The 27,837-nt window shown below is 38.3% G+C and overlaps 1 protein-coding gene across 3 annotated transcripts in view; it reads right to left on the reverse strand.

Moving 5' to 3' along the window:
• TENM1 (teneurin transmembrane protein 1) overlaps positions 1-20,149 on the reverse strand; it is a 552,583-nt gene extending 532,434 nt beyond the window's left edge. For all 3 annotated transcript variants that reach the window (XM_029930000.1, XM_029929999.1, XM_029929998.1), the window contains exon 1: positions 19,933-20,149. In XM_029930000.1, the coding sequence (XP_029785860.1) occupies positions 19,933-20,149 (217 nt within the window). The remainder of the gene's footprint in view (positions 1-19,932) is intronic.
• Between the last annotated feature and the right edge of the window lie 7,688 nt (positions 20,150-27,837).

A 27,837-nucleotide genomic window follows, 5' to 3' on the forward strand; every position in this document is an offset into this window, starting at 1 on the left:
CTGCTGATAAATTGAATGCATTAAGAAATTAACATACCAGTAAATGATTGATCATTACAATTATCTAAATTTGCATTTCTAGAATTCTAGTGAAAGAACTCAAAATCATTCTTCTAAGATATTTTTAACCATACTCTGTAACTGAATAAAGTGCACAAGAGATATGCTACTTGTCATTACAATTAAAAGTTTAAGCATTTTTTAAAAATATTCACAACTGGACTTTAAAATAAGTTAATACAAGGTATCAAAACACAATTTCATACAAGGTTTTACAAGCTAATTTTTTTTTATCTGCTCTGATGTACAAAAGAACAATTCACCAGTATGTCACACATCACAAACTATTCTAGTCACCCAACTGCTAGACATCTTGAGTCAAAAAACTGGAGGAAAGAAGACAATTTCAAAAAAAATTATTTGGCAGCTGCAAGCATCTGTATATAAGTAGCACATGAAAATATTACTGGGGAATAACTAAGATAGAATGATGCCACTCAAGAAATACCATTCTCAGAGCTGAAAGCAATCATTTGTTTGATAATAATAGTAAGTATTGATAACAATAACTAATATGCACTGAGAGCTAATTATGTGCATGACACTATTCCAGTGGGTTTGCATTAATTCAACAAACATTTATCAGATGCCTAATATGTTCCAGGCACTGTTCTGAGTACTGGGATTCAGCAGAGAACAAAAATGGACAAAACTCCCTGCTCTCATAGAATTTCATTTTCATGGGAAAGACAGAAAATAAATGAGTAAAATAAAAAAATAGTAATACATATAAATGAATGTACACTAAAGCATAGTAACTATATATAATACATATAGTAAGTATATATAAATATATAAAGTACAAATAAAAATAAGCAAGGTAGTATGTTAGATGGAGATATCTAGAATGACAATGTCTCTGCTGTCTCAGACGATCCTGGTTTATATCTGTGGTCCTAGTGTGATTATTCCTAGTGCACCCTTTCATGCTGAAGAATGTCTCAGTTTGCACAATGAATCTTATAGCCACCTAAGTGATAAATACTATGGGAGAAAAAAGGCAAAAATCAAAAAACAAGTGTGTGGGGAGAAGGACTGTAATTTTCAGTAGCTCACTGAGAAGGTGACATTTGAGTAAGGGCCTGAAGCAGGTGAGAGACCAAACCTGGTAGATTTCAAGGAGAACATTCCAGGCAGAGAGAATAGCAACTGCAAAGGCCCTGGGACAGAAATATGCCTGTATTGAGAAACACAGAGGCCAATGTGGTTTTAGCAACATGAATGAAGGAGTCTCTAGTAGGAGGTAAGCTCACAAATATAAACAAAGACGACATTATGTAGACTTCTGTATTCTGAGTGAGACGGGGAACCACTCTAGGCTCTCACTGGGGGGTGCACAGCATCTGCTTTAGGTTTTAAAAGTGTCATTCTAGGGGTGCCTGGGTGGCTCAGTTGGTTGGGCATCCACACTAGGTATGGAGCCTACTTTTAAAAAAAATATCATTCTAGCTACTGTATTGAGAATAAACTGTAGGAGTGCAAGGGCAGAAGAAGGGACACAGGCTAGAAGATGACTGCAACAATCAATATGAAAAATGACCATGGCCTGGACCAGGATGGCAACAGAGAAAGTGGGAAGAATTAGTCAGATTCAGAATATATTGTGAGGGCAGAGAATGACAAAGTTTGTTGATAAAATGGATGGGGTAAGGGAACACACCAAGGTTTTTAATAAGAGGATGTGGAAAGAAGAGTCACCATCATTTGAAATAGAGAAGATTAAAGGAGAAGCAAATTTTGGTGGGAGAATCAGGAATTTGGTTTTGAGTATATTCTCAATCACTTTTCCTAAAAAGCAGAATCTGAAATAAGGGACTGTATGCAAAGAGTGAATTTTGGGAAGTGATCAGTAAAAGTGAAATATAGAAGTAATGGAAGTCAACCCAAGGGTGAGTTTTGGAGCTGTTCACACTATGGGCAGCTAAAGCTCAATCTTTCTGGGGACCTTCTGAGGAGTTTGTAAAATGCCTTGAAGATTGCTTGAACTCAGAAGTGGTAGGCATTCATGATTGGCTTTCTCTTATAAGTCAAAGGTTGTCCATGGTGTATTAACTCTCTCACACTCCCAGGTTTGCACCTGCTTCAGAATGGCTGAGTGGGCTGCTACAGGCATTCCACACAAAAGTGACAGAAAAGGCAGGAAATGAGAGATATTTAGTACAACTGAGAAGAGGTAGTGGACATGTGCACATAGCTGGTAGCTGCAGCAGCAGGTGGAATAAAAAGTTGGGATGAGAGAATGTGAGCTGGAGAGCAAGAGGTGTTTGGTACAGACACGTGAAGTTTGAGATACTTATAAGCCATGCAAATGGAGATGAAAAATAGCCAGCTGGAGATATGAACCTGAGTTTTAGGGGAGAGGTCTAAACTGGAGTTGAATTTTTATTTTTTGGCATCTAAATGTTATTAACAACACAAGACAGGAAGATATGCCCGAGCCAGGAAATGTGTCAAAGAGAAGAGAAGTGGGTCTCGGGATCTCCAATATTTCATGGTTAGGAAAGTGAGGAGGATCATAGGATGACTCAGAAGGAATGGTCCACAACACAGGAGGAGACTGAGAAGAGTATGATATCCTGACAATCAAGTGAAGAAGAAGGAGTGATCAATAATGTCCAATGCTGCTAAAAAGTCAAGATGAGAACTAAGAACTGACCGCTGAATTTTGCAACATGGAGCTCTTGGTGATCTTGACAAGGGCATTTGCAAAGAATGTCAAGGAATTCTAAGGCTCAGACATTAGAAAAATTGTTAGTTTAAATGCTGGATTTCCTGTAGATATTCGTACATAATCAAATGACAAAGAAGACCATGATACAATAATAAGACACTGGAAAATGCCTTTTGGTAAACTGACAGAAGTTTGATAGCCCATTTTAATAAGTAGAAAGAAAGAGAAAACAAAGTCAGCTGATATGAATTTCAAAACAAGAAAAGCTGTTAAACTGAAGGCCTTGGAATAAACTAGTTATCCATGAGTAAATCACCTCTGGTTCAGTTAATGCAGGTCGTTAGTGCATAATGTTAGAAAGAATAAGTTCAAGATTTTAATCTCCATCCTAGATAGCTATCCTGACACACAAAAAAGAAACAAAAACAAAAAAACATGCTGTCCCATGGCCAAGGCATACATGTTAGATTTGCACAACCATCTCGCAAATGCTACTGGCCTCATGCCTGATCCCTGATGCTAATTACAGTGGATTCCTGACATTAAAGTGCAGAAAGCTCAGGGCATTTCCCAATATCTAGGAAAACCATACAGATAATTCTATGGTAGGTAAGGAGCATCGTCTTTCATTGTAGACACATTTGAACATCAACTATTATATCTGATGAATGACATTTTATATATACAGTATATCTATCAAGAGCATGACCTTTGGTATCTAGCACCCATATGTTCGAATCTCAACTGGGCCACTTACTAGATGTGTCACCTTGGAAAAGTTGAACCTTCTTCTGTAAAGTCTCAATTTTATCACCTGTAAACTGGGGATTATAAATGTATCTAAATGTCATAAGGTTGTTTTAAAGGTTAAATGAGATAATGCTTAGCACAGTGTCTGACACATAATAAATATTAGCTCTTATTATTCTTCAAAATGGGAAAGCATGAAGATTTATTTGCTGAAAAATAATTGTTTACAAGGTCCCCCCTTGCTGTCTTTGTTAGTCTAGAAGCATTTTTCTACAACAGCTTTCTACCTTATTTTAAACTCAGGAACTCACCAGAGACTGATTTTTGTTTTGTTTCAGCTGTTCAGAAGTCACCTATGAAGTTAAGCCTCTTATGTGGATTAAGTCAATGGCAATATTGATTTGGGCTTTTTATGAGCCACCAATTCTAGTTATCATAACCTTTCAAGGAAGGAAAAAAAATCCCTACAAGATTAGAAACTCTCCCATTCTCACTCTGAGTAGACTAAATTGCAAAATAATCCTGTGATGCTTAGTTAGAAGGCCATCAGGATAATAAAACTAAAGAGCAATGTTTCCATTTACTCAAACTACATCAATAGCATGTATCTCCTCTAGTCTACCAATGAAGGAAAGTGAACAGATGAATTTGTTCAATTTTTTTAACAGTTCTTAAGCATTCCCAACATAACAGATGCATTAGTATGTACAGAATTTTGAATAAAAATGGGTATGCAATGACAGTAATAGAATGAGCTTGTATCATTAAGACCTTTCAAATGGGTTTGTCAATAGAAGGTGAGAATCCAACAGCATAACTCATCTGCTGTTGAAGGGCCATGAAACCCCCATCCTTAAGGGTAACGCCATCGGCAAGTACTAGAGGGAGCACATGTTCTAAGGCTAACCTCCTTTGGATAGAGTCTTCAGAGACCTTCAGTATAACAAAAGCCACTATATTTTTGGCAGGTTAGGGCAGATTAAGATTCCTTTAATCTAATCAGTTAATGTGCATGCCTAGAATAAAGAAAAAATGAATATCAGGAATTTGATTTTCAGGATTTAAAATTTTTATTATCTGACATTAAGCATATGATTTTTAGCAGAGACATTCTTGAGAAGAATTTAACTGAAAACCATTCTCTGGTGCTTCCCAGCAGTTTAACTGAAGGTCTTACAACTATAGGCACTATGGTGGGGCTAGAAAGTTTGCTAATAAGCCCGTTCCTACTATCACTCCTCTACATAGTTGCCACAGAGCAAGTGCCCGGGAACTCAGAATCTTCAATGACATCACACTGGCTAGTGTGGACATAGCAGGCTCCCTTATTCCCATGTACAAAATTCCACTTCATTCATTTTCATGTTATTTCCAGTGACACAATTTCCTAAGAATGGGCAAGAAATCACTCTCTGAAAATAGCTGTAATTGGCATTCTGTTAGTTGAAGGCACTATGAAAGGATTTGACAATAGGGAATAATATTTGTGTCCTGGCAATTTTCAGAATGATTTATGTCTACAATCTCAGTTGATCCTCTGTACCATGGTAAGGCAATATTAGCTTCACTTTACATAAGAAGAAACAAAACCTGGTAAAAGTTGGCTTATTAAAAGAAGAAAATATATTGTGTTAGTACTTACTATGTGACAGAGCTTATAAGAGCAAAAAAGACAGTCCCTGCCCTAAAGAAGTTTACAGTTTAGAAGTGCCTGGATGGCTCAGTAGTTTAAGCATCCAACCCTTGATCCTGCGGTTTGTGAGTTCGAGCCCTGCATTGGGCTCCATGCTGAAGGTACGGAGCCTGCTTGGGAGTCTTTCTCACTCCTCTCTTTCTGCCCCTCTCCCACTCATGTGCTTTCTCTTTCTCTGTGTCTCTCTTTCTCTCTCAAGTTAGGTCAGTATTCTTTCTATTATACCACCCTGAATAATTCAACAAACACATCAAAACAAAGAGATACTCAACATTTTTTTTGAAAGAGAAAGTGAGAGAAAAAGTGAGTGTGAATGAGCAGGTGCACATGCACAGGGGAGGGGCACAGAGAGAGAGAGAGAGAGAGAGAGAGAGAGAGAGACAGAATCTTAAGCAGACCACTCTGGGCTCTATTTCACAACAGTGAGATCATGACCTGAACTGAAATCAAAAGTTAGACACTTAACCAACTGAACCACCCAGGTGCCCCAACGATATTCAACTTTTTTAAAGGTTTATTTATCTTTGAGAGAGAGAGAGAGCGTGCGCGAGCCTGAGCAGGGGAGGAGCAAAGAAAGAGAGAGGCACAGAATCCAAAGCAGGCTCCAGGCTCTGAGCTGTCAGCACAGAGCCCAAAGTGGGGCTTGAACTCGCAAGTCATGAGTTCATGACCCAAAAGCCAAAATCAGATACTTAACTGACTGAGCCATCCAAGTGCCTCATTCAGCTTTTTAATTCAGTATAAATATGTGTTGAATGTGTGGCTCACTATGTGCCAACTACTGCAATATGTGAACGTGTCCAGTTATTGGCTAATGGTGTCTGGTTATCCTCCATGAACTCCAAAGACAGGACAAGGGGATAGGAGCTAAAAGTGCTACCTGTGGAATTCTGGTAAAATACACTTAGGAAACACTGTCAAACATCAGAAAAGAGTAGAAATTTTTCCATGCCTTCAAGTTCAACAATTAATAAATACTTACTGAATGCTTCCTCTGGAAAACATTGATTACAGAGTTGAACTCTGGTAGGACTTAAAAGTATATAGAGGAAGAAAATTAGAATAGCTATGCTAATGTACCAAAGGAAAAACCAACACACCATACTGTCACCCAAGCTTGGTGATAGGCCTGGAATAGAGTCAGATCTGATGTAATTTGTAGGGGGTAGGTTTAGTGTGGACAGGCATAAAGGCATGTTCTCTGAAGGTCCTTGGCAGCCTTGTGATTCAATTTTAAGTGCTTTGAACTTTGGTTTGGACCCTGAGTAATAAAAACGGCTTAATTGTGTTCTTTTACAGCTTCTATTTTTTTAAGCATTATTTTAGTAAAAGTTCAAGTGTTTTATCAAGAGAATGATTTATGAGGGTCAGTTTAGTTTGTTGAAAAGATAACTCTTCAGGGTAACTCTGATGGCACTCTTTGTTGAATCTGGACATCACGTAAGATTACACATCCCAGGAGGACAGCCTTTCATAGTGTTCTCATAAAGGTAGAATTCTAATGACATAGGCTCCAAACTTTGTATTAAAATGTAAATTTCAATTCCATGATACATAAATGTGTGCCAATAAGAGTTGTAAATATTCATCTTTTGCAAATATGCATTTTAGATCATCTTATTAAGTGCAATATAACCACAATTAACAAAAATCTAATTAATAGGGAGTCTCATTTAATTGGAGTATCTCCCTTTCCACTCACCATTGGCAGTTGGCACTGATAAGAATGAGACAAATGTCAATGATACAAAACCATCTCCAAGATTTCAGACTCTTTCTTTCTACATTGAGGCCCCTACTCAATGGCCACTAAATCGATAGTAGAATTAAAGTGGAAGTACCTGATCAGAATAATACCCTCCTGCATACACATGAAGTTTAAAACCAATTCCACATCTAAATCCAACTCCAAAAACTAAGGCGTGGAAAAAAAGGGGGACTCACACACTTTCAAAAGCTCTCGTCAATGAATTTCGGGCTGTTGTTAGCTATAGAAGGTTTTGAACTTACACTTCAATTTCATAACCATTTTCATCTAATTTTTTTAATGTTTTATTTATTTTTGAGAGAGAGAGAGACAACATGACCAGGAGAGGGTCAGAGAGAGAGAGTGAGACATAGAAGCCAAAGATAGGCTCCAGGCTCTGAGCTAGCTGTCAGCACAGAGCCCAACGTGGGGCTTGAACCCACAAAGCATGAGATCATGACCTGAGCCGTAGCTGGATGCTTAACTGACTGAGCCACCCAGGCACCCCTCTAATTTTTTTTATGATACGGCAAGGGCTACAAACAATTTAGGCAAAACTTCGTACACTAATAGTCTCAAATACTTTTCCCTGAACAAAGTCAACAAGATATACACCAATCAACGGAGCCAATATTCAAGGTTGGGGCTCTTACAAATTTAATTTACCAGAAGATGTCAAGTTCTATACATTTAATAAATTCACTTGTTGGGGCACCTGGATGGCTCAGTCAGTTAAACATCTGACTTCAGCTCAGGTCATGATCTCATGGTTTGTGAGTTCAAGCCCCACATTGGGCACTCTGCTATCAGCACAGAGCCCACTTCAGATCCTCTATCCCATCCTCTTCTCTCTCTCTCTCTCTCTCTGTCTCCCTTTTTCTCTCTCTCTCCCTCTCTCTCCCCTCTCAAAAATAAATAAACACTAAAAAAATCTATTTGTTTAACAAATATTAATTGAACACCTATTATGTGCTAAATACTGTTCCAGGCTCTGAAGTTAATTCCAAAAGCACGATGGCAGAAAGAAGACAGAGCCAGCCTGACGGTGTTTTTAAGTCAGGTTGATTAGTTAAGTTCTATGGTCCACAGACCAGATACACTGGCACTGCCAATCATCATGCAGACTGTAAAGAACATGGTGACCAATGGCCCTGGCTCTGTGTTACAGTCAGGATGCTTTAGAAATCACGTTTATTGCTATCTATGCAAGAGATAGTCTGACGGGAAACAACTGAGAGACACGTAGTTTGCCAGCCACTAACACTTGCTGAGCATACGTGGGGCTTCAAACATTTGGGGTGAGAAGCTACAGGAGGGACAGGAGGCAGAAGTGCCCGTATATGAATTTTAGATGCTGCTCCATATAGCTTCTTTGCTGTCTGGACTCTCCATTATTCTATGTAAGTATGTCTTGCTTAAGAAAATGCAATTAACAGAAAAAATAACAGAGCGGTTCCATTAAAAACTGATCCACCTCTTTGTTTCTTTAAACTATATGTAATTATTTATGAAGTTATCTATGTAAATATAAAATGATAAAATATAAATTATATATTATATACAAAGGATGGTGATCACGAAATATATAATATAAATACGTATATGCATACATACATATAAAACATATGATAAAATTCTGCATTTCTTGTGATTCTCTCACTTTTCAAAACCACAGATTACTTTTTTTCCAATTAGTAAAGGCGATTTTTGGACCATATTTATTGATTAATTTAAGACATGTTAGCATTTAGCCTGGTTGTATGTCAGTGTGATAATTTCTTTAAAAGTGTTCTTGAAACCCTGGACTTGAACCATTAATGAGCAGACATAATTGGACTTTACTAGTGAAGCCTTGTAAATGTCTCAGCTCAAGTCAGAGAAATGAATCTTAACTCAAACCTTTAAATTCTATGAAAGGTTTGGGCGTGTCCTTATTAATTTTTTCCTGCCTTTGAGCTCATTTCTAACTGCTTTCTTCCATGACATAAAAGACACAAAGGGTCATTTGCTCGAACAGTTAAAGACTCAAGAGTCATAAAATTAACTACCTCATGTGTTCCAGGAATGACTGGCACCAAAATAGCAGTGCATATGGTTCGGTTTATACTGACAGGACAGCAGAATCTTCAGCTTTTCACATAAAGGCTCTAAATGAGAATATTTCCAAGGTTTCAGGGGATTCAAGATTTATCTTCTGTCACCTCTAGACCCTTTCGGAATTATAATGAGAAAGAAAGGGCTGAAAATAAATAGAACTTATTTGTATATGGAGCTAGTTCTGCATCACAGATGACCAAAAAACCAGAATAACAGTTTTCTGACAGGACGATTTCCTGACAGGACATGCTGGCATACCTCGGCCTCATGTCTTTGCAGATATTTAAAACTGCTTTCGACTGTTCACATGAATAAAAAGCTACATCATGAAATGCCAATTCTGAATCTTGCTCAAATCTCTGGAATCAAGGAGGATCAGCATGTAACATGGACATAGTCTCGATCAACTCAGTGAATTGAACTCCTCCGAGATGCCTCAGTTTCCCTGTAATCTACTGAACTGAACCCGTGTCCCTTCACTTCACTTTTTAGGTTTAGCAACCACTGCCTTCTGTGCTTCACCATCCTCTCCTTTTCCTCGGTCCTCAATAGGCACTCGGTTTCAGCCACCTCAGCTCTTGTGTTTGTCATCCAAATTATCTGACTAACCCTTGTCTGGCCTTTGTGTTAACCATATAATAAATGGGCCAGCAAGAGTTGAAAGGCAAAGAACAAAGCTTTTTTCCCCCCAGTCGCCACAATCTCAAGGCTATATATCCCCTTTGATCCCGCCCTGGAGCTAAAGCAATTCACATCGAGCAACCAAATTATGTACCTCAAAAGGGGACAGTTGCTTTGTGTCCCAGGCCATAGTCATCTCCGTGACACCTCGCTGGGGAGCCAGTCCTTTCCTTCTGAAATTATGTAGATATCAAAGGAAAGTACACAAATCCACAGAGTAAAGAGTTGTTTAAGAAGAGAACACCAGAATCATTCTCCATACTGGAGTGCTGGTTTTAATACAGATGTAAGAAAAAGCACTGGAGGGTTAAACATAGCATTAACCAAACTGGGCTCAGGGACAGACGGCAGAAATGGAATGAATCTGCAAAGGCAACAGATATTTTCAGACTGAGAGCAAAAGGCCACATCGCTTCAGAAGCAGCAAGGAAAAGAATTGAGAACCTGACCTGCCTATTCCTGGATAAAGCATGTTCATCAACACGAGAGAGATGGTCAAAGGTAAAACCGCAATGGCGTGATGTATACAGAATTAATTAGTGGTAATTGTGTAGTTTCATAAAATTAGTTTAAGAATCTATGTAGAGAATTCTTTCCATCAAATTCAGCCCTATGAGGTGAACACTACCATCTGATAATGAACTGGTATTTAGGAAGTGGCAAATTGTAACTGACTGTGGCTACCTATACTCGGAGCTAACTGATACAGAGGAAAAGGAGAGTTTTACAGAAATGATGCTGTTCAGAAGGGTCCTAGCAGGTGCAACCTCTACACTCACCACTGTAAATATGCTTCCGCCATTTTTCCACCTATGTGGCTTCCTTCTCCAAAATCACGTTTCTAACTTACCTGTACTATATATATATATTTTTTTTTTGCACATATCAGCATGACTTAAAAGTATCATTGTGCACAGGGGTGTGTTGTATAAATATCAATATAACTAAAGATTGCCTCCCCTGTTATAAACAAAAGCCAGACCTTTTGTGGATTTAGTACTGGGTGGAAACCTTCCTAGTTAATGATGACAGTAGTAAATCAAGGTGACATAATGTCAAGGGAAGGTGAAATTCAGGGGCTGAGTTTACTACTTGGCTGGCTCGCACCCCCAACAGCTTCTCCTTGTAGCTTCTTTTAGTGCTAAATCTTGGAAGATTTAAGTTGCATTAACTAAGTGGAGATGAAATTCCCTTAGCAGAGAATCTTCACCCGTGATCTATGGATGCAGAAGGACTTCAAGGGCCTTCTGAGCCCCTTGAAATGTATGGCAGATATTGTATAAATGTGCATTTTTTTCTGAACAGAAGATTCAGAGCTTTGATCAGATTCTTAAAGCATTTAGTAGTGTCTCCTCCTGTACCACTTGCTGTGAAAATCCATTACTCTGAGCACTGAGAGACACTAAAGGATATTCAGAAGAATGGCATGATCTGATTTGTGTTTTAGAAAGATCACTGGTAACAATACTGAGGGCAGTCTGACATTCCCTTTTCATTGGAAGAAGAAACTTTAGTGCATCAAGTGTATATCCTATCTCCCTTAAATCTGTCACAGAGTGGCACCCCCAAAATACAGAATTTCCAACTTTAGTTTGGCACTCAATACTGTTAGGAAACCATTTTTCCAAATGACAATGAATATTCATAGCACAGGGTGGACATCATCAACTACAGCCATACCTAACAGTGCAGGGAAAAGAACACAAGCTTTACTCCGAAAATCATGGATTTGTGTCTTTGATCTATTTAACTCAAGCTGTGTAACTATAAATTAAGGGTCACGATGCTTATCTCTACATCAAAGGGTTATGATAAGAACTGAATAAAAACTATATATAGGCCCACTCAGCAGCACTTGACACACAGTGGTCACTAATATTTATCATCATTAATATCCTCACATTTCTCCTCTCACCCCTATCTCTCCTGAGCTCCAGATACACATATATGTATGACTCCTTCTTGGTCAGAAACCTCTCATTACTCATCTGAAACTCCTAACTCGGTCCACACTTTTAGCAGATAACCTTGTCTCTATCCAAGAAAATTGAGAACATTAAGACATGAACTTCAACTCTTGCCACTCCATTTCAGAACTTACTTCCTGTCTCAGAGGAGGCACTGAACCCTTTCAAAACCTTTACCTCCACCTGAGATCCTAAAACATTCTCCAACAGAGCCGTATTCCAGTTATTATATTCAATTTAAATCCTTATGATTTGCGATCTTTCTCTAAATTGTTGGGATTGTTTACTCTAAGGAGGTAAATCCCTGACTTGGATGCACATTGGAATCTCCTGAGTAATTTTTGTAAGTGCCTGGGTCTCATCTGTGGAAATTCCGGTTTAATTGGTCTAAGGAACAACCTTAGCACTAGGATTTGTAAAACTCCCCAGGTAATTTTTATGCCAGTCAAGGTGGAAAATCTCTAGTATAAAGTCAGGAATGACCTTCTAAACTACCTGTTTTACTGCCTTTTGTCAATTTTCATTCTACTGGTTGATTTTGAAATGTTTGACAAGATCTGTCACATCTTCTCCCTTGGCTAATGTGATACCCCTTCCTTCTGATAATTCTCTGACATCTCAAAACCATCTTTTTGTCTCTGCCCACTATCATAAACATAATTGTTTCTCAGGGTATCATATCTGGCTCTCTTTACTTTTAATTATACATTTTCTTACTGGGTTATTTCTTGTGCTCCAACTGTATCAGGAATCATGTATTTATATATGACTATACGCAAACACACACACAGAGAGTGACACCATTTCCTCAAACTCCAGGTTTGAATTTTGAGCTATCGCTGCATAGTAATTAGGGCAGTGGGCTCTAATGTCAGACTGTCTGGGTTCCAATCCCATCCCTATTACTTACTACCTCTGCAATATTAGGCAAGTTACTTAGCATCTCTGTGCCTCACTTTACTCATCTGCAAACAGGGATAATAATGATCCCAACCTCATAGCATTATTAAGACAACTGAACAACATAATCCATCTAACGTGCCTTAGTCAGTGCCTGGTACTTAGTAAATGTTAGATTTTTCTCTTATAATCATTGTCATCATTCCCCAAGCTGAGTATGTGGTTCTAGCTTCAAGACTCCCATAGTACTTTATATATATCACTATTATAACATCAATCACATAGTATTTGTGTTCCCACTGTACTATGCATTCTTTGAGGGCAAAAACTGCTTCTTATTCACCTATATTATCATCTCAGTATATCATCTCAAACAGGCTCATCTCAATTGCAGTTGATGGGAGTGTGAAGTTGAAGTTGGGTTCAACAAGAAAGAACGCCACCACTTGATCGGGGATGTCTGCCAGGGGGCAGGTTGGAAGGAGCATGGTTAGAGGATGTCATGGACATTCCACCACAGCTTTAGATACTATATAAGTAAATGTTTATTGAATAACTTTTCGTGAACCAAGGGTACTGACTAAAAGACATGAACGAATTGGAGTTACTGCCAAGTAACCTAGTTTTCTCTTATAGTCTAAGTTCTTTCTGGGCAGCCATTATAGATTTTTCGTTAGAAACTTGTGGCAAGAAGCACAAGATGCTCACAGCACTAAATTCATTACAGGTGATCAAATGCTGTTAAAATTTTCATTTCACAGGCCTTGCTACATTATATTATACCTGCCATCTGTTTATCTTTACCAAGTAAATACAGATTCTGAGATTAAAAGTTCTTTTGAGATTTTCATAGGAACTGTTATCCCAAATTTTTAGATACTAAGCAAACAATAGTCTATATTGCTGCTAAGTGTTTGAAATAAGAATTGAGAAATGTGCTTCTCAAATTTGGGGTTCTCTCTACTCCTTGAACCCACAAGTGGCAACGGTGCTTGAGAAGCTTCTGTGGGACAAAGTGGCTTATTAGCCAAGAGCAAGGAGGGGGCAAATAAGAGTCACCATGTCCATTTACTTCAGGATGAACTTCATCCATTTAACAAAGTACCTGGAACACAGTTGACACTAAATGAATGTTGATGTATAAATGAGTAAATGAAAAATATGGATGGATGCACAGATGGACGGATAAGTGGACAGATGGATAGGTGGAGGGATGGATGGGTGGATAGATGGAGGGATGCAGGCAGGGATGACAAAAGCTTTGCTTCCTTGTAATCTGGGTAAATACAAATCAGCAGTTTAAAATGTTTTCCACCAGATGGCGATAATGTGAGATTTAAGCTTAGGTTGTGATACAAAAAGAGGAAAACAACCAGCCAAACCAACAAAACACCACATTAGGAGAACGAGAAGCCAGAAAAGAGCAGGTTAAGAAGGGAGAAATAAAACGTTCGTGTCAGCTGTAGTACCTCAGGAGTATGTGATATTGTGGGGTTTGTAATAGGTCCTCGCCATACCGCCTTTTCATGCATGGGTGACTTCATATTCGGAATTACTTAGCACTAAAATGGCTATATTCAAAACTAATCTTATCTATTATAAAAATTATAGGGAAATTCTCATAACTAAAATTATTATCCTGGTTTATATATTCATATATTTATGTTTTCATTACTCTTCTACTAATTTTTTAGTTAATTGATGCCTCCCTTGGAAGGGAGGCTACTTAGGAGAAACTGCTAGCCTCTATGCCTCCAGGAAATGTACCCCTGCTATTAGACCTGCCAAAAATCATATAAAATAAGTTTGCCTAAGGCTTATTCATCCCATTACTGAAGAATTGTGAACAATATCAGATTAGTGCACATCCCTTAATTTGAAATCTTTTGGAAGAAAGGAAAATCAGTTTTAGAATCCTGTACTCTGTATGTATCTGGGGGAGAGGATGCTGTTTCTTGGCAAATAAAAATAAGAAGATAAAGATACTTTCAGAATGGAACCAAATGTTTTCTCTTAGTAATATATTCCCCAAACAAGCCCTGAACTGGATGGCACAATAACTTCCCTAAAAAGTGAAACAACAAACAGACTCAGGAATGTTTCATTATAAATTATATAGCACATCATCTGTCCTTTTCTAAAGATAATCTTAATGGAAAGCCTTTTTAAACCTCTTGTAAACCCTCGGTCGGCGAAACAAAAAGAGGGTGGCAAGGTGGTTGGGGAAGGAAACGAAGGGAAATTAACATTTATTGAGCTCCTGAACATTTTCACACTTATGTTCACAATTAATCCTTATCACCACACCTCATGAGGTAGGTATGGGAGAATGTAACGTAGTGAGTAATGGGAACGTTAGAGCCAAGACCTGATTTCCAGGCCAAACTCTCACCACTTCTTAGCTGGAGAAACTGACCACTTATTTTTCTCTAAGCCTCAGTTACCTTATGTGTAAACAGGAAATAACATCTCATACTTCAAATGAGGAGCAAATGTAAAGCACCTAGCAGAGTCCTGGAACAGAGTAGGTACTATTCAAGGTTTATCATTATTATTACTTGCATTTTTATCACCGTGCTTATGGTTTTGTTGATGATGATGATGAACTCAATTTTACAGATGAGAAACAGGTTCAGAGAGCTGAAGTAACTTGCTTAACATACACAGCTAGTAAGCCTGAAAAGCATCTAGCAGAGTGTCTGGCACTATAGCGGGTGCCCAATTATATTTGCTTTCTTCCTTCTTGATTTAAAACTCAACACTTTTTTGGGACGCCTGGGTGGCTCAGTCAGGTAAGCATCCAAATTCGGCTCTCAGCACAGAGCCCACTTTGGATCCTCTGTCTCCCTCCCTCTCTGTTCCTACTCCACTTGAGCTCTCACTCTCTCTCTCGTTTTCTCATTCTCTCCCTCAAAAATAAACATTTTTTAAAAACCCTCAACACTTTTTTTGAGAATTTTATTCCTTAAAAATGAGTCAGGCTTAACTCTAGCTAGGTTAATGCAAAATGTTACCAGTCACATAAATTTGTTAAAATTATTAACATTTTCTTTTACTCATCTACTGATGCAATACATGGAATAAGACAACAAAGTAGATTCCAGACCTCACAAAAAAGATAATAACTGCGTCCACAGTTTTGCCTAATGTGGAGTCATTCATTTCTCCCCCAAAGAGGTATGGATTTTCTTCCCTCCCAGGTGTCTCTATAGATCTGCCAGTGGCAGATAAGATCCCACGTTTCCAGACTTTTACCTCCTGGATCTTTATACTTGAGTTTATAGAAGTCAGCACAGCAAAGGATAGTGCTAGCTAAAAATTTAAATAGGTTGAAAACGTGTTTTGTAAGTTCATAGATGATAGATTCAGGTGTTTGTCCTTGGCCTTCCTCTAGTCTCACTCTACACATTCTCCCTGGCATCTCCTACTGTAAGATACGAATGCACACAAATCTACTTACATCAACAGTCCAGATCTTTCCTGCACTCTAGATACTCATTTCCAACTGCCTGATAGGAAAATCTACCTGGATGTTGCCCAAGCATCTTAAACTTAACATGTATGAAAAGAAACTCGTTCTCTTCTCTTCCAAACCCACCCCTCCTCCTATTTTCCTTCACTTGGCAAATGGATCATCATCCTTCCAGTTTTCCAAACTAGAAATCGAGGCATCCTTGAATCTTATCTTATCTTTTTCCACCTCAACAAGTAACCACTTACCAACTCCTATCAATTTCTCCACACTGATGTCTCTGAACTATGTTTCTTTACCTCTTCTGATACAGCCAGAGTTTACACCTTCATTGCCATTCTTAGCCTGCCATTCAGTAACTTTATAGATTGTCTCCCTGCATCCAATTTTTCCCAACTGCAATCAATCTCCTACACTGCTGCTTATACATCTACAATTCTCTTCTACACTTCTCATCCTAGAAATTATATTCCTCATGAAATTCTCCATCACTTAAAAGCTGTGGTTTTCTATGCATGAGGGGGGAAAAAAGGAACTCCAAAATTGGGCATGCAATACTTTTTGTGATCTGGTTCCCATGTACTTTACTCTTAGCCATACTGAACTTTTCACCATCCCAGGCCTTTTCACACCTGTATACTTTTGCAGCTGCTAATCTACCCTCTTGGAATGTCCTTTTCCAAGTAAGATCTTATTCAAATTTTAAGACCTAGATCACATATCACCTTTTTATGGACCCTGATTCCCTGTGTATTTCCATACCACTTTATTTATCTATAAAAGTACTTACATTTAATTGCAATGATCTGTTTGATATCTCCGTTCTCCACCACATTATGAGTTTTCTACAAGCAGAAACCATTGTGGCTATCTCCATCCCTGGCACTGACTCAAGGCCTGACTCACAGCAAGTGCTAAGTAAAAGCTTATGGAGTGTACTAACAGGTTATTGAAAAAAAGTTAGGATGGCACCATAGAAGACCAATTTCATTTTGAGCCCCAAATTCATTTTGATCACAATGCACACAGACAAAATCTGAGGCTGGCTAGGCTCTTTATACTGACTCAGTACAAAATTGCTCATATTTTTAGAACAAACTGTCACTAGAAGTGAATTCTTATTTAAACTCACAACATGTTAGTCAAGCACTCCACACTTCAATCCCACAGCCTACAACTCACAATTTAAGTTCATATTCTGCAAATACAATCTTAAAGAAAAATATTTTAATGGGAACTACACATTTTTGAAAGCAGGAAAGAGTCAAAAAAAGGCAGAAAAAGAAAATTGTTTTATAACAAATTTACAGTCATTAGCAGACCAAATAGAAAAGGTTAAAATAAATTATTTGAAAAGATGGATACTAAACTTTTACCAGTAAGGGTAACAGCTAAAAAATGTGTAATATAGTTAATACCATAAACATTTAAGGTATGTTGAAATGTTAGTATGAATATATAAAATCTTTGGCTCAGTTTAAAATTTTTCTAATGTAAGATTCTAATACTAATTAGAATACAGTAATTTACATTTCTACTAACTGCATTTTACATGGCCTGGGACGATGCCCAAGAATCTGCACTATGAACATATTCATGTGAGACGGCGCTGCTGCTCTCTAGGCTCCACACTGACAACCACTGACCTAAAGAACCAATTTTTTTTTTTTTTGGTCATCTCAGCAATGACTCACTCTTTTACAAAATGTAACCTGTGCCAATGTCAATATTTAAAAAGCAGTTTTCAGTGCACCAGAAGTTACTTACATTTGGGTTGATAGCAATTTATTCCTCAAATTAAAAAGTACAGAGCACATATTATATGCAAAGTATCATAGAAAAATAGAGATCAGTATAAAACTCATGATCACCATCTTCACTGAGTGTACAATCTAGGAAGTACATACAAAAATAATAAAAGCCAGCAATCCGTACAAAGGGGATGACAGCGTGACAAAGCTCTGTGACAAAGATACTGGTAAGCTAGGCTTTGAAGATGGTTGAGTATGCTTAAGTGGAGGTAGAGAAGAAGGGCATTCAATAGGAAAGGTAACAAGGAGGCGCGGAGACAAAAGGACTGATGAGGGATGAGGTGTGTGTGATCCAAGGAGATCAGTTAGGAAACAAAAAGGTCTAGTTAAGACAAAATGAGAGCAGCGATAAAGATAATGAAAAGAAGATGGATTTGAGACACGTAGACATTAAATCTGCTGGAAGAGGCAACAGATTAGGTAAGATTAGGTCAGGAAAGTGTGTGTGAATGGCTGGGGAGAATGGGAGCGTCTCTAACAAATGCTGTGATGGAAAGAAAAGGAGTGGGATTGGGAATGTTAAAATGGTTGCTTCCATTGTTGTAGAAATATTGATTTACAGCTGCAAGTGGGAGTGTCCATTCATTCGAAAATGTCTAGCAGGTAACTAAAAACGTAGGGCTCAAGTGTGGGGGAAAATGATAGAGCTGAAGATAAATGTTTGGAAGTCACCCAACTGGATGTGATCTTTGAGGTCTCTGAGTAAAAGAGATTTCAAAGGGATGGAACAGTAGTCCTCAAAGTTGAGTCTGCATCAGAATCCCCTGGAGGGCTTGGTAAACCAGATTGCTGGGTCCCACCCACCCTCAGGGTTTCAGAGTCCTAAATCTAGGGTGGAGCATGAGAATCTGCATTGCTAACAAGTCCTGGGGGAGATGCTGCTGTTGCTGCTTCAGGGTCCCTCAGTTTAAAGCCACTGATCTAGATAATCAAACCTATTTTTTTCATGTCAGCATTGATATATTCTTTTTTGAAAAAAATACTAACCTGTGCTAATGTCAGTGTCTTTTCTTCTAAGTAGCTAAAAGGGTATGTAATATTGCTTAGCTAACAACTGAAAAGAAATAAGGAAATTGTATTTCTATCTATGTGTTTTCTATTTATTAAAAACTATCTTGTTGGGGCACCTATGTGGCAGAGGCAGTTGCGTGTCCAACTTCAGCTCAGGTCATGATCTCAGGATTCCTGGGTTTGAGCTCCGCCTCAGGCTCCCTGCTGTCAGCACAGAGCTCCCCTGGCTTCTCTGACCCCAACTCCCCTCTGCCCTTCCCTGCTTGCTCTCTCCCTCTCTCAAATATCAACATTTGTTAAAAACCAGTCTTGTCAATCCATAATTAAGAAACCAAGGCTGTCCAAAGGATCTGCTCTATATTCTGGCAATGGTCCGAAGGGTTGAAACAAATTCTTACTTTCCCTTAGGACTATGTTGCACAAAATTTCCACATTCTGATTACGAATTTTCTGGACCTTTGTTTGGTGGTCTCCTCCAAAGCTCTTTTAGAAACCAAAAATTTATGGAGAGCCCAGGTGGCTCAGTTGGTTAAGCTACTCACTTCAGCTCGGTTATAATGACGTGATTCATGAGTTTGAGCCCTGAGTCGAACCTTGCATGGGGCTCTGTGCTGCATTTGGTGTCTCCCTCTCTCTCTGCCCCTCCCCCGTTCATGTTCTGTCTCCCTCTGTCTTTCAAAAATGAATAAATGTTAAAAAAAAGAAGCCAAAATTTATTTGAGGCTTCCGTCCCACATAGGCAATGGCTTGAAAAGCACTTAGCTGTTTACTTTTCATCTTACTATAAATTATTTATCCTTCAGTCTGTAAATGGCTATTTGTAGGATTAGACAAATTTTGAATGCCCTGATAAGAGGATTGTTGCATCTAAATTCATGCATAATCCGTAAAAAGCACATGTAACCTACAACCTCGGCCGGATTGGCATGTGAACAAATTCACTAAGCATATGTAAGCAGTGCGCATTATTAACCAGTTAACATCAGCAAACTTGTTTTTGAAAACATAAGTTTACACACACAAGCATTCCCTCCTGAGAAATATTAGTTCTAAAAATCCAATAAAAACATACCTTGAGTAGATTTCTCTACCTCCTTCCTTTTCCTACTCTGGCTGTTGTAATTCATCCTCAGCTCTTGGTTATATTCATGAAGAGTTTCCCTGGAGTTGTAGGATTGTCTTGGTTTCCTTCCATCTTCACTTTCATCAGAAGAACTGGTATAAGCTAGATCCATTTCGTGCTTGACTTTTGAGAGAGGCTGGTAGGGTTTGCAGTCCGTTTGCTCCATGTCTGATTAAGCAAGCTCAATTTCATGAAAAGAAGGAAGAGCGACTCCTTTAATGTAAGCAGTCCTGGAAAAGAGGGAAAAACACCAGCCTTCTTATATTTGTCCTTTGGAGAGGAAATGCATCTGGCAGATTCACAATTGGTTCTGATAATACTATCAAAGGAGTGAAGCAAAAGACAAAGTAGATGACACGAAGCTAGCCTGAGGCACTAATAACACTGTGTTACATGCGCACATTGGCTAGCACTTAGGATTAAACTGGAGGTTGCAGTATCAGAAAATACTCGAGGTAGAAGAGAGACAGCCTTCAAAAATATTTTATTGGAATGCAGATAAAGGACAACATCTTTCAAGGTGTGTGCATGTTTTAAATGTTAATTCAGTGGTTAGATTAAAAAATATTCTAAGATCCGAAGGGGCCAGGAGTACAAATACTCACCCAGCACATTGCACATTTGGAATGAAAACTGGTAAGAGAACTACATTCAGGGAAACACACACACACACACACACACACACACACACACACACACACATTCTTGCCTCTGGTTTAAAACTGCATTTAAGAAAGGGATTTTGAAGAAGGGAAGAATTCAGAGTGAGAGAGGCTCGTGAAATAAAGTGTCCTTGAGGGGGACTGAACTCTTTGTGTCCATATTGTGGCTTTTGAGCCTCAGGCTCAGAGCGAATTTTTAATGAGTTAGGTGGTGGTAAATTTTTGTTCTTCATAGTACCGAGAGGGTGTAAACAACACTTCTGGTGAGTATACTGGTATAAGAACAGCAAGCTCTAAATCGGGTTTAGAAATAGAAATTTTGAAGCTTCATGATAAATCACTGAAAGAGCCCCCCTTCCCCCACAGAATGCTGAGCTACAAGTCACTAAGACTCTTAGGGCAAGTAGAGGCATTATCTGTCTTACTTAGCACAGAGAGGTTGGAGAACATCAAGTGCCATCTAAGATGTCAAAGTCCTCTGAAAATTTTAAAGCTCTGTAAAAATGTACTTATTTTCATCCCTTACATTATTTTATCATTATTTTCATCAAATGCTGCAACTTTGCAACTCTGTGAGGTGTTTTTTTTTGGTGCAGTACTAAAAAACCCAGTTCAAACACAAATAACTGTATGATTTTATTTGCAGTAAAATGGACTCCTTTATTTTTCTTAAGCTCTTCACCATATGCATTTTCAAGGCATTCTACAAACATCTAGATAGTGGTTCCTAAATCATGTGAGGTATCTCACTTTTTGCAATTCCTATTATATGTATAGCAAACACAGAATACAGAAATCGCTCAATAAAATGTATGGATTGAGTATTGTGCATTCAACAGTATGAACAAAGCTTCACGAATCAAAGTGTTATTTCTCTAACCAAATGTTAAGGATCTTGAAGGCAGAATTGGAATCTTGTGCTTCTTTGCATTCCCCCATACCACGTACCAGTACCGGAGGTACACACCGAGTAGAAACTATTTAACTCCTAACCTAAAAATTCCATAAATGGTCTATAGAGATGGCTATTTTTTCTAAATTAATATCCAAGAGGAGCATACATGGAGAGAAGGCAAATCAAGCATTGTAAGTAAATATATATTGATGATCAACAACAGTCTAATCTCATGCTAGCTCATGAGACATACTGCCTATACGCTCCTCAGCTTGTGTTCCAGCACCATCTCTCCCCTGAGCCACAGACTTGAATATCTCTACCTGGATATCTAAAAGGCATCTAGAGCTTAATATGTTTAAATCTGAGCTCGTGATTCCCACCTCTTCCCAACCTTGCTCCTCTCAAGGTCTTCTCCATCTTGGTAAATGGTGAGCTCCATGCCCCTGTTTGCTCAGGCCACAGCCCTCGATTCCTGTCTTTCACATCCCAAGTGCAATTCACCAGTATACTCTTCTGGTGCTACCTTTGAAATATACCCAGAATCCAGTGACATCTCTTCACTTCTTCACTACCACCACATTGGTTCAAGCCATCATCTCCCACCTGGATCACTGCAATAGCCTAACTGAAGTGCTGCTTCTAACATTGCTCTCTTTATAGCACATTCCCCAAACTACAGCCAGAAGGAAGCTTTTAAAATCTAAGTCATGTCAATGTGTCTTCTTTGCTCAGAAGCAGCAATAGCTGCTTTTCTATCCTTCAAAATAAAAGCCAAAGTCCTTACAATGACCAACAAGGCCCCTAAAATGTTCACTTGTCCCTACCCTAACCTCTCTAAACTCATCCCCTGATATTTCCACCCACCTCATGCACTGTAGATGCACCAGCCTTCTTGAAGTTTCTGAAATTAACAGGCATGTTTCCACCTCAGGGCCTTTGCAACCTCCCATAGTAAACCACCAAAAAAGTCACTTCTCACTCATCCTCCTTCCTGTGTTTCATACGACCTATCACCAAATCATTATATGTGTGTATATATATATATATATATATATATATATATATATATATACATATACATATAACTTATTTGCTTACTGTCTGTCATCTGTCTCTCTCTACTAAAATATAAGCCCCATGAAGTATTTTTATCTGTTTTATTCATTGCTATATCCCCCAAATAAGTATGATGTCTGGCATATAGTAGACTCTTGATTAATACTTGTTGAATGAATTAAATACATCATTGCCCAACATTCACAAGAGGGCTAGAAAGAATGTGGAAATGAATAGGCCATAGTCTGTGCCCCCAAGGAATTCACAGTCTAATACAAGTGATAAACAGCTCTACTACAGAGCAGGATGACGGGACTCAAAAAGAAAAAGTAGGGTTTGAGCACCAAAGATAAAGATACTGTGAAAGACCGTACTTGATTTAGCTTATTTGTTCATCACCAACACCCTCACCACAACCACTGAAATTCTACTGAGCATCTATGCAATGAGGCCAATTTGCATCTCTTTCTTCTTAGGTTCCCATAGCACATGCTTCATAAGCTGGCTGGATTTTAGACTCTGACTTTGCTACAAACAATGAAAGTAAGAAACATATCAACAGCAGACTTCCAGAAATGCACCTTTGCAGCAGAGAACAGGACTTTCACCCAAAAAAGGAGCCATCAATAAAATTAATCTAATTTCATTTCAGCCAACACACATAGTTTTGTGTTCATTAATGGATGAAAGTTTACCCAATTGGGGCAGACAGCTATTTTCCAGATAAAGACATTGATAATGCAAAAACATCCATCAAGGACCGTATAATTAAAAATAACTTAACAAAATGCTTTCCGTTATAATATAGAGATACCGATTTTATTTTCTCTCCCATCTCCTACTTGCTATCTCAGTCAAGTTTGGTTCACTCTGATTGGGATTGACATAGCAGAGGTATGGTCAAAATAGCATTCCTGCTTAAGTCTCAGCTGGTTATGAATTTACACTTATCTTTACACCATCCAAACCTAACAAGTTAAATTTAAAAATGAAAAACATCTCACTTCTAATGCCTAATGTTGTCTTCTGGCAACTATGATTTATGATGTTAAAATCACCCTTATTTTTATGCATGGAAATCCAGACATTCTCTTTTCCCTCAGTATGTTTATTTGCAACATGCCAACTCTTGAGTGAGTGAATGAGTGAGAGAGAGAGCAAGAGAGAGAGAGAAAGTGAGAAATATTCCTATAGCCATATTGAACCATTCTGGAAGTTCTAATCACAGCTATTCACAGCTATGAATCAGCTAGGACTGTCACATCTATTCAAGGTTATTGAGGGTCCTTGGAAGCAGTCTTCCTTTAAACCACAAATTAGTATAAACCAAGAGAAAATAATCCTTCTCTGCTTCCTGACTCTCAACCACAACTTCTTGTCTGTTTTTAATGTTTTTTTTTTATTTTCAGAGAGAAAGAGAGAGAGAGAGAGAGAGAGAGACAGAGAGAAAACCAGCGTGAGTGGGGAAGGGTCAGAGAAAGGGAGAGAGAATCCTAAGTAGGCTCTGTGCTGTCAGCAAGGAGCCCCGACTCAGAGGTTGGATCCCTCAAACTGCAAGATCATGACCTAAGCTAAAATCAAGAGTCAGATACTTAACCGAATGAGCACCCAGGTGCCCCCACAACTTCTTGTCTTAACATTTGGGTATGTGGATCGGGTAGCCGTGATGCACTGCAGCTCTCTTTAGGCGCCTGATATAAAGGCTCACAAACTCTGTGTGCCTAGGGCTGTGAGAGTATATAACTGACACATTTACCAAATTCCTGCAAGGCAGAGCTTGACTTCACTCACAAACGGCTCACTTTTTGAAAATTAAAGAAGTAGGAAAACATTAAGTGAGACATTAAGTGAAATATAAACAAAAGTTTAAAACATTAAACCTTACAAAGTTTGAAAGCACAAAAATTCTAAAAAGATGCTGTTTCAAATACTCCAAGGTCAAGGACATGCTCATATTTGCTTAGTTGACTTTTTCATTCAGTGCCCAACATGATATCCCGGAGGTCCACTGACAAGCAAATGTTATTTATTTAGACATGACGATGGCAGTGTCGACTCACAGAAAAACCAAATGTATACATAATGCTATTTGCAGTTTTTCTTATTCCTCTATCATTTTGATAATAATAAACATTTTTAAAAATGGAATTGTGGGGGCACATGGGTGGCTCAGTCTGTTAAGCACCCAACTTCAGCTTGGGTCATGATCTTCTGGTTCATGAATTTGAGCTCACTGCTCGCTGCTTTCAGAGCAGAGCCTGTTTCAAATCCTCTGTAACCCCATCTCTGTCCCTCCCTAACTTATTCTCTCTCTCTCAAAAGTAAAATAAACATTAAAAAAATAAAAATAAAAAAGGAATTGGGTCAGTAAAATGCATGCAGCTATTATGAAACAGTAAAAAACCAAGATCAATTATCTACTCTACTGCAGACGATAGATTCAGACAGATCACACAGTATAAATTCAAACGTCACTACCTGTGGTTTACTTTTGTGTTTTCCACTTTCTACTTGCTAATAAGGTATACTCCACAGTGACTTTGGAAAAGACCCATGGAGGTATACGTTTACTTCTTCAGTTACCATAAGATAATGAAGACACAACTTCGTACGTGAAAATCCTTGGCCTTGAAATGGCAGAATGATGAAGAATAACAAGCGTAGCAGCTAACGCAGGTGGAAGTCTACAGGTAGCAAGTCTATCAGGCACCATTGTAAGTGCTTTTCTCACATTAACTCCCTTAATTCTTATTGAATCCTATGAGGTAGGTATATCTTATACATATAGCAAATCAAGGAACAGAGCAGTTAAGTGACTAGGTCAAGGTCACATAGCTAGTAAATTTCAGAGCTGAGATTTCAATTCATACTGTCTGCTCCAAAGGCCATATGCTTAATCAGTATTCTACATTCATTCAGAAGACACTTGGCAGAGTGGCCTAAGGCAGATCACCTGCTCTCTCTTAGGGCTTCTAGGTTTTTCTAAATGGAATAATGAGATGAAATTATCTCAAAGAGCTCTTCTAGATTGAAAATCTCATGATTGTACTTGAAATTGGCTTAGACTGGCCAAAAAATTGTGGGTTTATATGAAGCAAAATCAGTCAGAGAAAGACAAACACCATTTGATTTCATTCATATGTGGAATTTGAGAATACAAATGAGCAAAGGAAAACAGAGAGAGAGGCCAAAAAATAATCTCTTAACGATAGAGAACAAACTGATGATTACCAGTGGGGAGGTGGGGGCGGATGGGTTCAGTAGGTGATGGGGATTAACGAGTGTATTTGTGATGGAGCACTGGGTGATGTATGGAGTTGTTGAATCACTATAGTGAACACCTGAAATTAACATTACACTGTATGTTCATTAACTAACTGGAATTTAAATAAAAACTTCTAAGAAACTATCAAAAATGGTGGGTTTCTTCAAAGCCAAGTTAACATTATTTATCATTCCCCCTCTGCTCCTCTCTCTTCGGTTCCTTTCCTCTCCCTCTTTGCAAACCTTCACATACATTTCCATCTATTATGGGGTAGTTTAACTAAAATATTAGTTTTGAATCCATTGATATGTGTATATATTTATGCACTGGGAACAACCACCCTTCCTGTTCCTCTATCCTGTTATCTTCTTTCCATTTCTTATTATTAATCGTACATACACCGTCTCAAAATGAACCGTCTCAAAATGGAAAATAGGCCTGTCATACTCATAGCAACTGTTTATAGGTTAGAGCCTTCACCAAAAAGACATACTGCACTCCGGAAAAAAATTAAAGAGTACACTGGACATTGCTCAAAGACAACGGGCCTTTCTTCACAGCACAATAGACAGAAAAAAATGAAGCCACCCACTACCTGGACAACAGCTAGCGAAGGGGGCTAGGACTTCTTGGGATTATTACAATAATTGTTCTTCAGTAATTTGGGTCTTCAGTAGTAATTTTTCTCTTTTTACATTAATGGAGATTGACGTATTCAGAAAACTCTGGATAAGTAACAAATGATGGCAAGGAAGTGGAGAAAGGGGAACACATGCATTGTTGGGGGAAATGTTTTCCAAAATGGAAAACAGTATGGAAGTTCCTCAAAAAATTAGAAACAGAAATACAATACGATCCAGCAATTCTGATTCTGGGTATTTACTCAAAGAAAACAAAAACACTAATTCAAAACCATAAATGTACCTACATGGCAATAAGAAAGAATGAAATCTGGCCATTCATAGCAACATGGAAGGACCTCGAGGGTGTCTTGCTAAGTGAAATAAGTGCGTTAGAGAAGGACAGATACCATATGTTTTCACTCATAAGTGGAACAGGAGAAACTTAACAGAGGACCATGGAAGGGGGCGGGGAAAAATAGTTGGGGAGAAGGAGGGAGGCAAACCATGAGAGACTCTTGAATACTGAGAACAAACTGAGGGTTGATGGGGGGGTGGGAGAGGGAAGGAGGGTGATGGGCATGGAGGAGGGCACCTGTAGGGATGAGCACTGGGGGTTATATGGAAACCAACTTGACAATAAACTATAAAAGAAAAAAAGATAAATGTGCCTCTGGGCTTATTGCAGCATTATCTACCATGGCCAAGATGTGGAAGTAACCTATTGTTTATCAACAAATCAACGGATAAAGATGTGGTTACACAAACACGCACGGACAGAGAGAGAGAGAAATATTACTCAGCCATAAAAAAAGAACAAAATCTTGCCATTTGCAACAACTTGGATGACCTAGAAGATATTATACTAAGTTAAATAAGTCAGACAAAACAGACAAATACTGTATAATTTCACATACATGTGAAATCTAAAAAAACAAAGCAAAAGAATAGGCAAAACAAAGCAGAAACAGACTCACAAATACAGAGAACAAACTGGTTATTGACAGAAGGGAGGGGATGGGGAGATGGGTGAAATAGGTGAAGGGGATTAAGAGATACAAACTTCCAGTTATAAAATAAATAAGTCACGGGGATGTAAAGTACACCACAGAGAATATGGTCAATAATATTGTAATAACTTTATGTGGTGACAGATGGTCACTATACTTAACACGGTAAACACTGCATAATGTATATAAATGTCAAATCACTATATTGTATACCTGAAACTACTAAAATTTGTATCAACTATATTTCAATTTAAAAAAAACCACTGAACTTAAGAAGCCCTTAAGTGGAAGGTGAATTTTGGCTGATTCTTCTCCTACCTTTCTTTGTTTTGTGTGTTTTGTT

Source organism: Suricata suricatta, chromosome X (genome assembly GCF_006229205.1).
Source record: "Suricata suricatta isolate VVHF042 chromosome X, meerkat_22Aug2017_6uvM2_HiC, whole genome shotgun sequence".
In the NCBI taxonomy this organism is placed as follows: Eukaryota; Metazoa; Chordata; class Mammalia; order Carnivora; family Herpestidae; genus Suricata; species Suricata suricatta.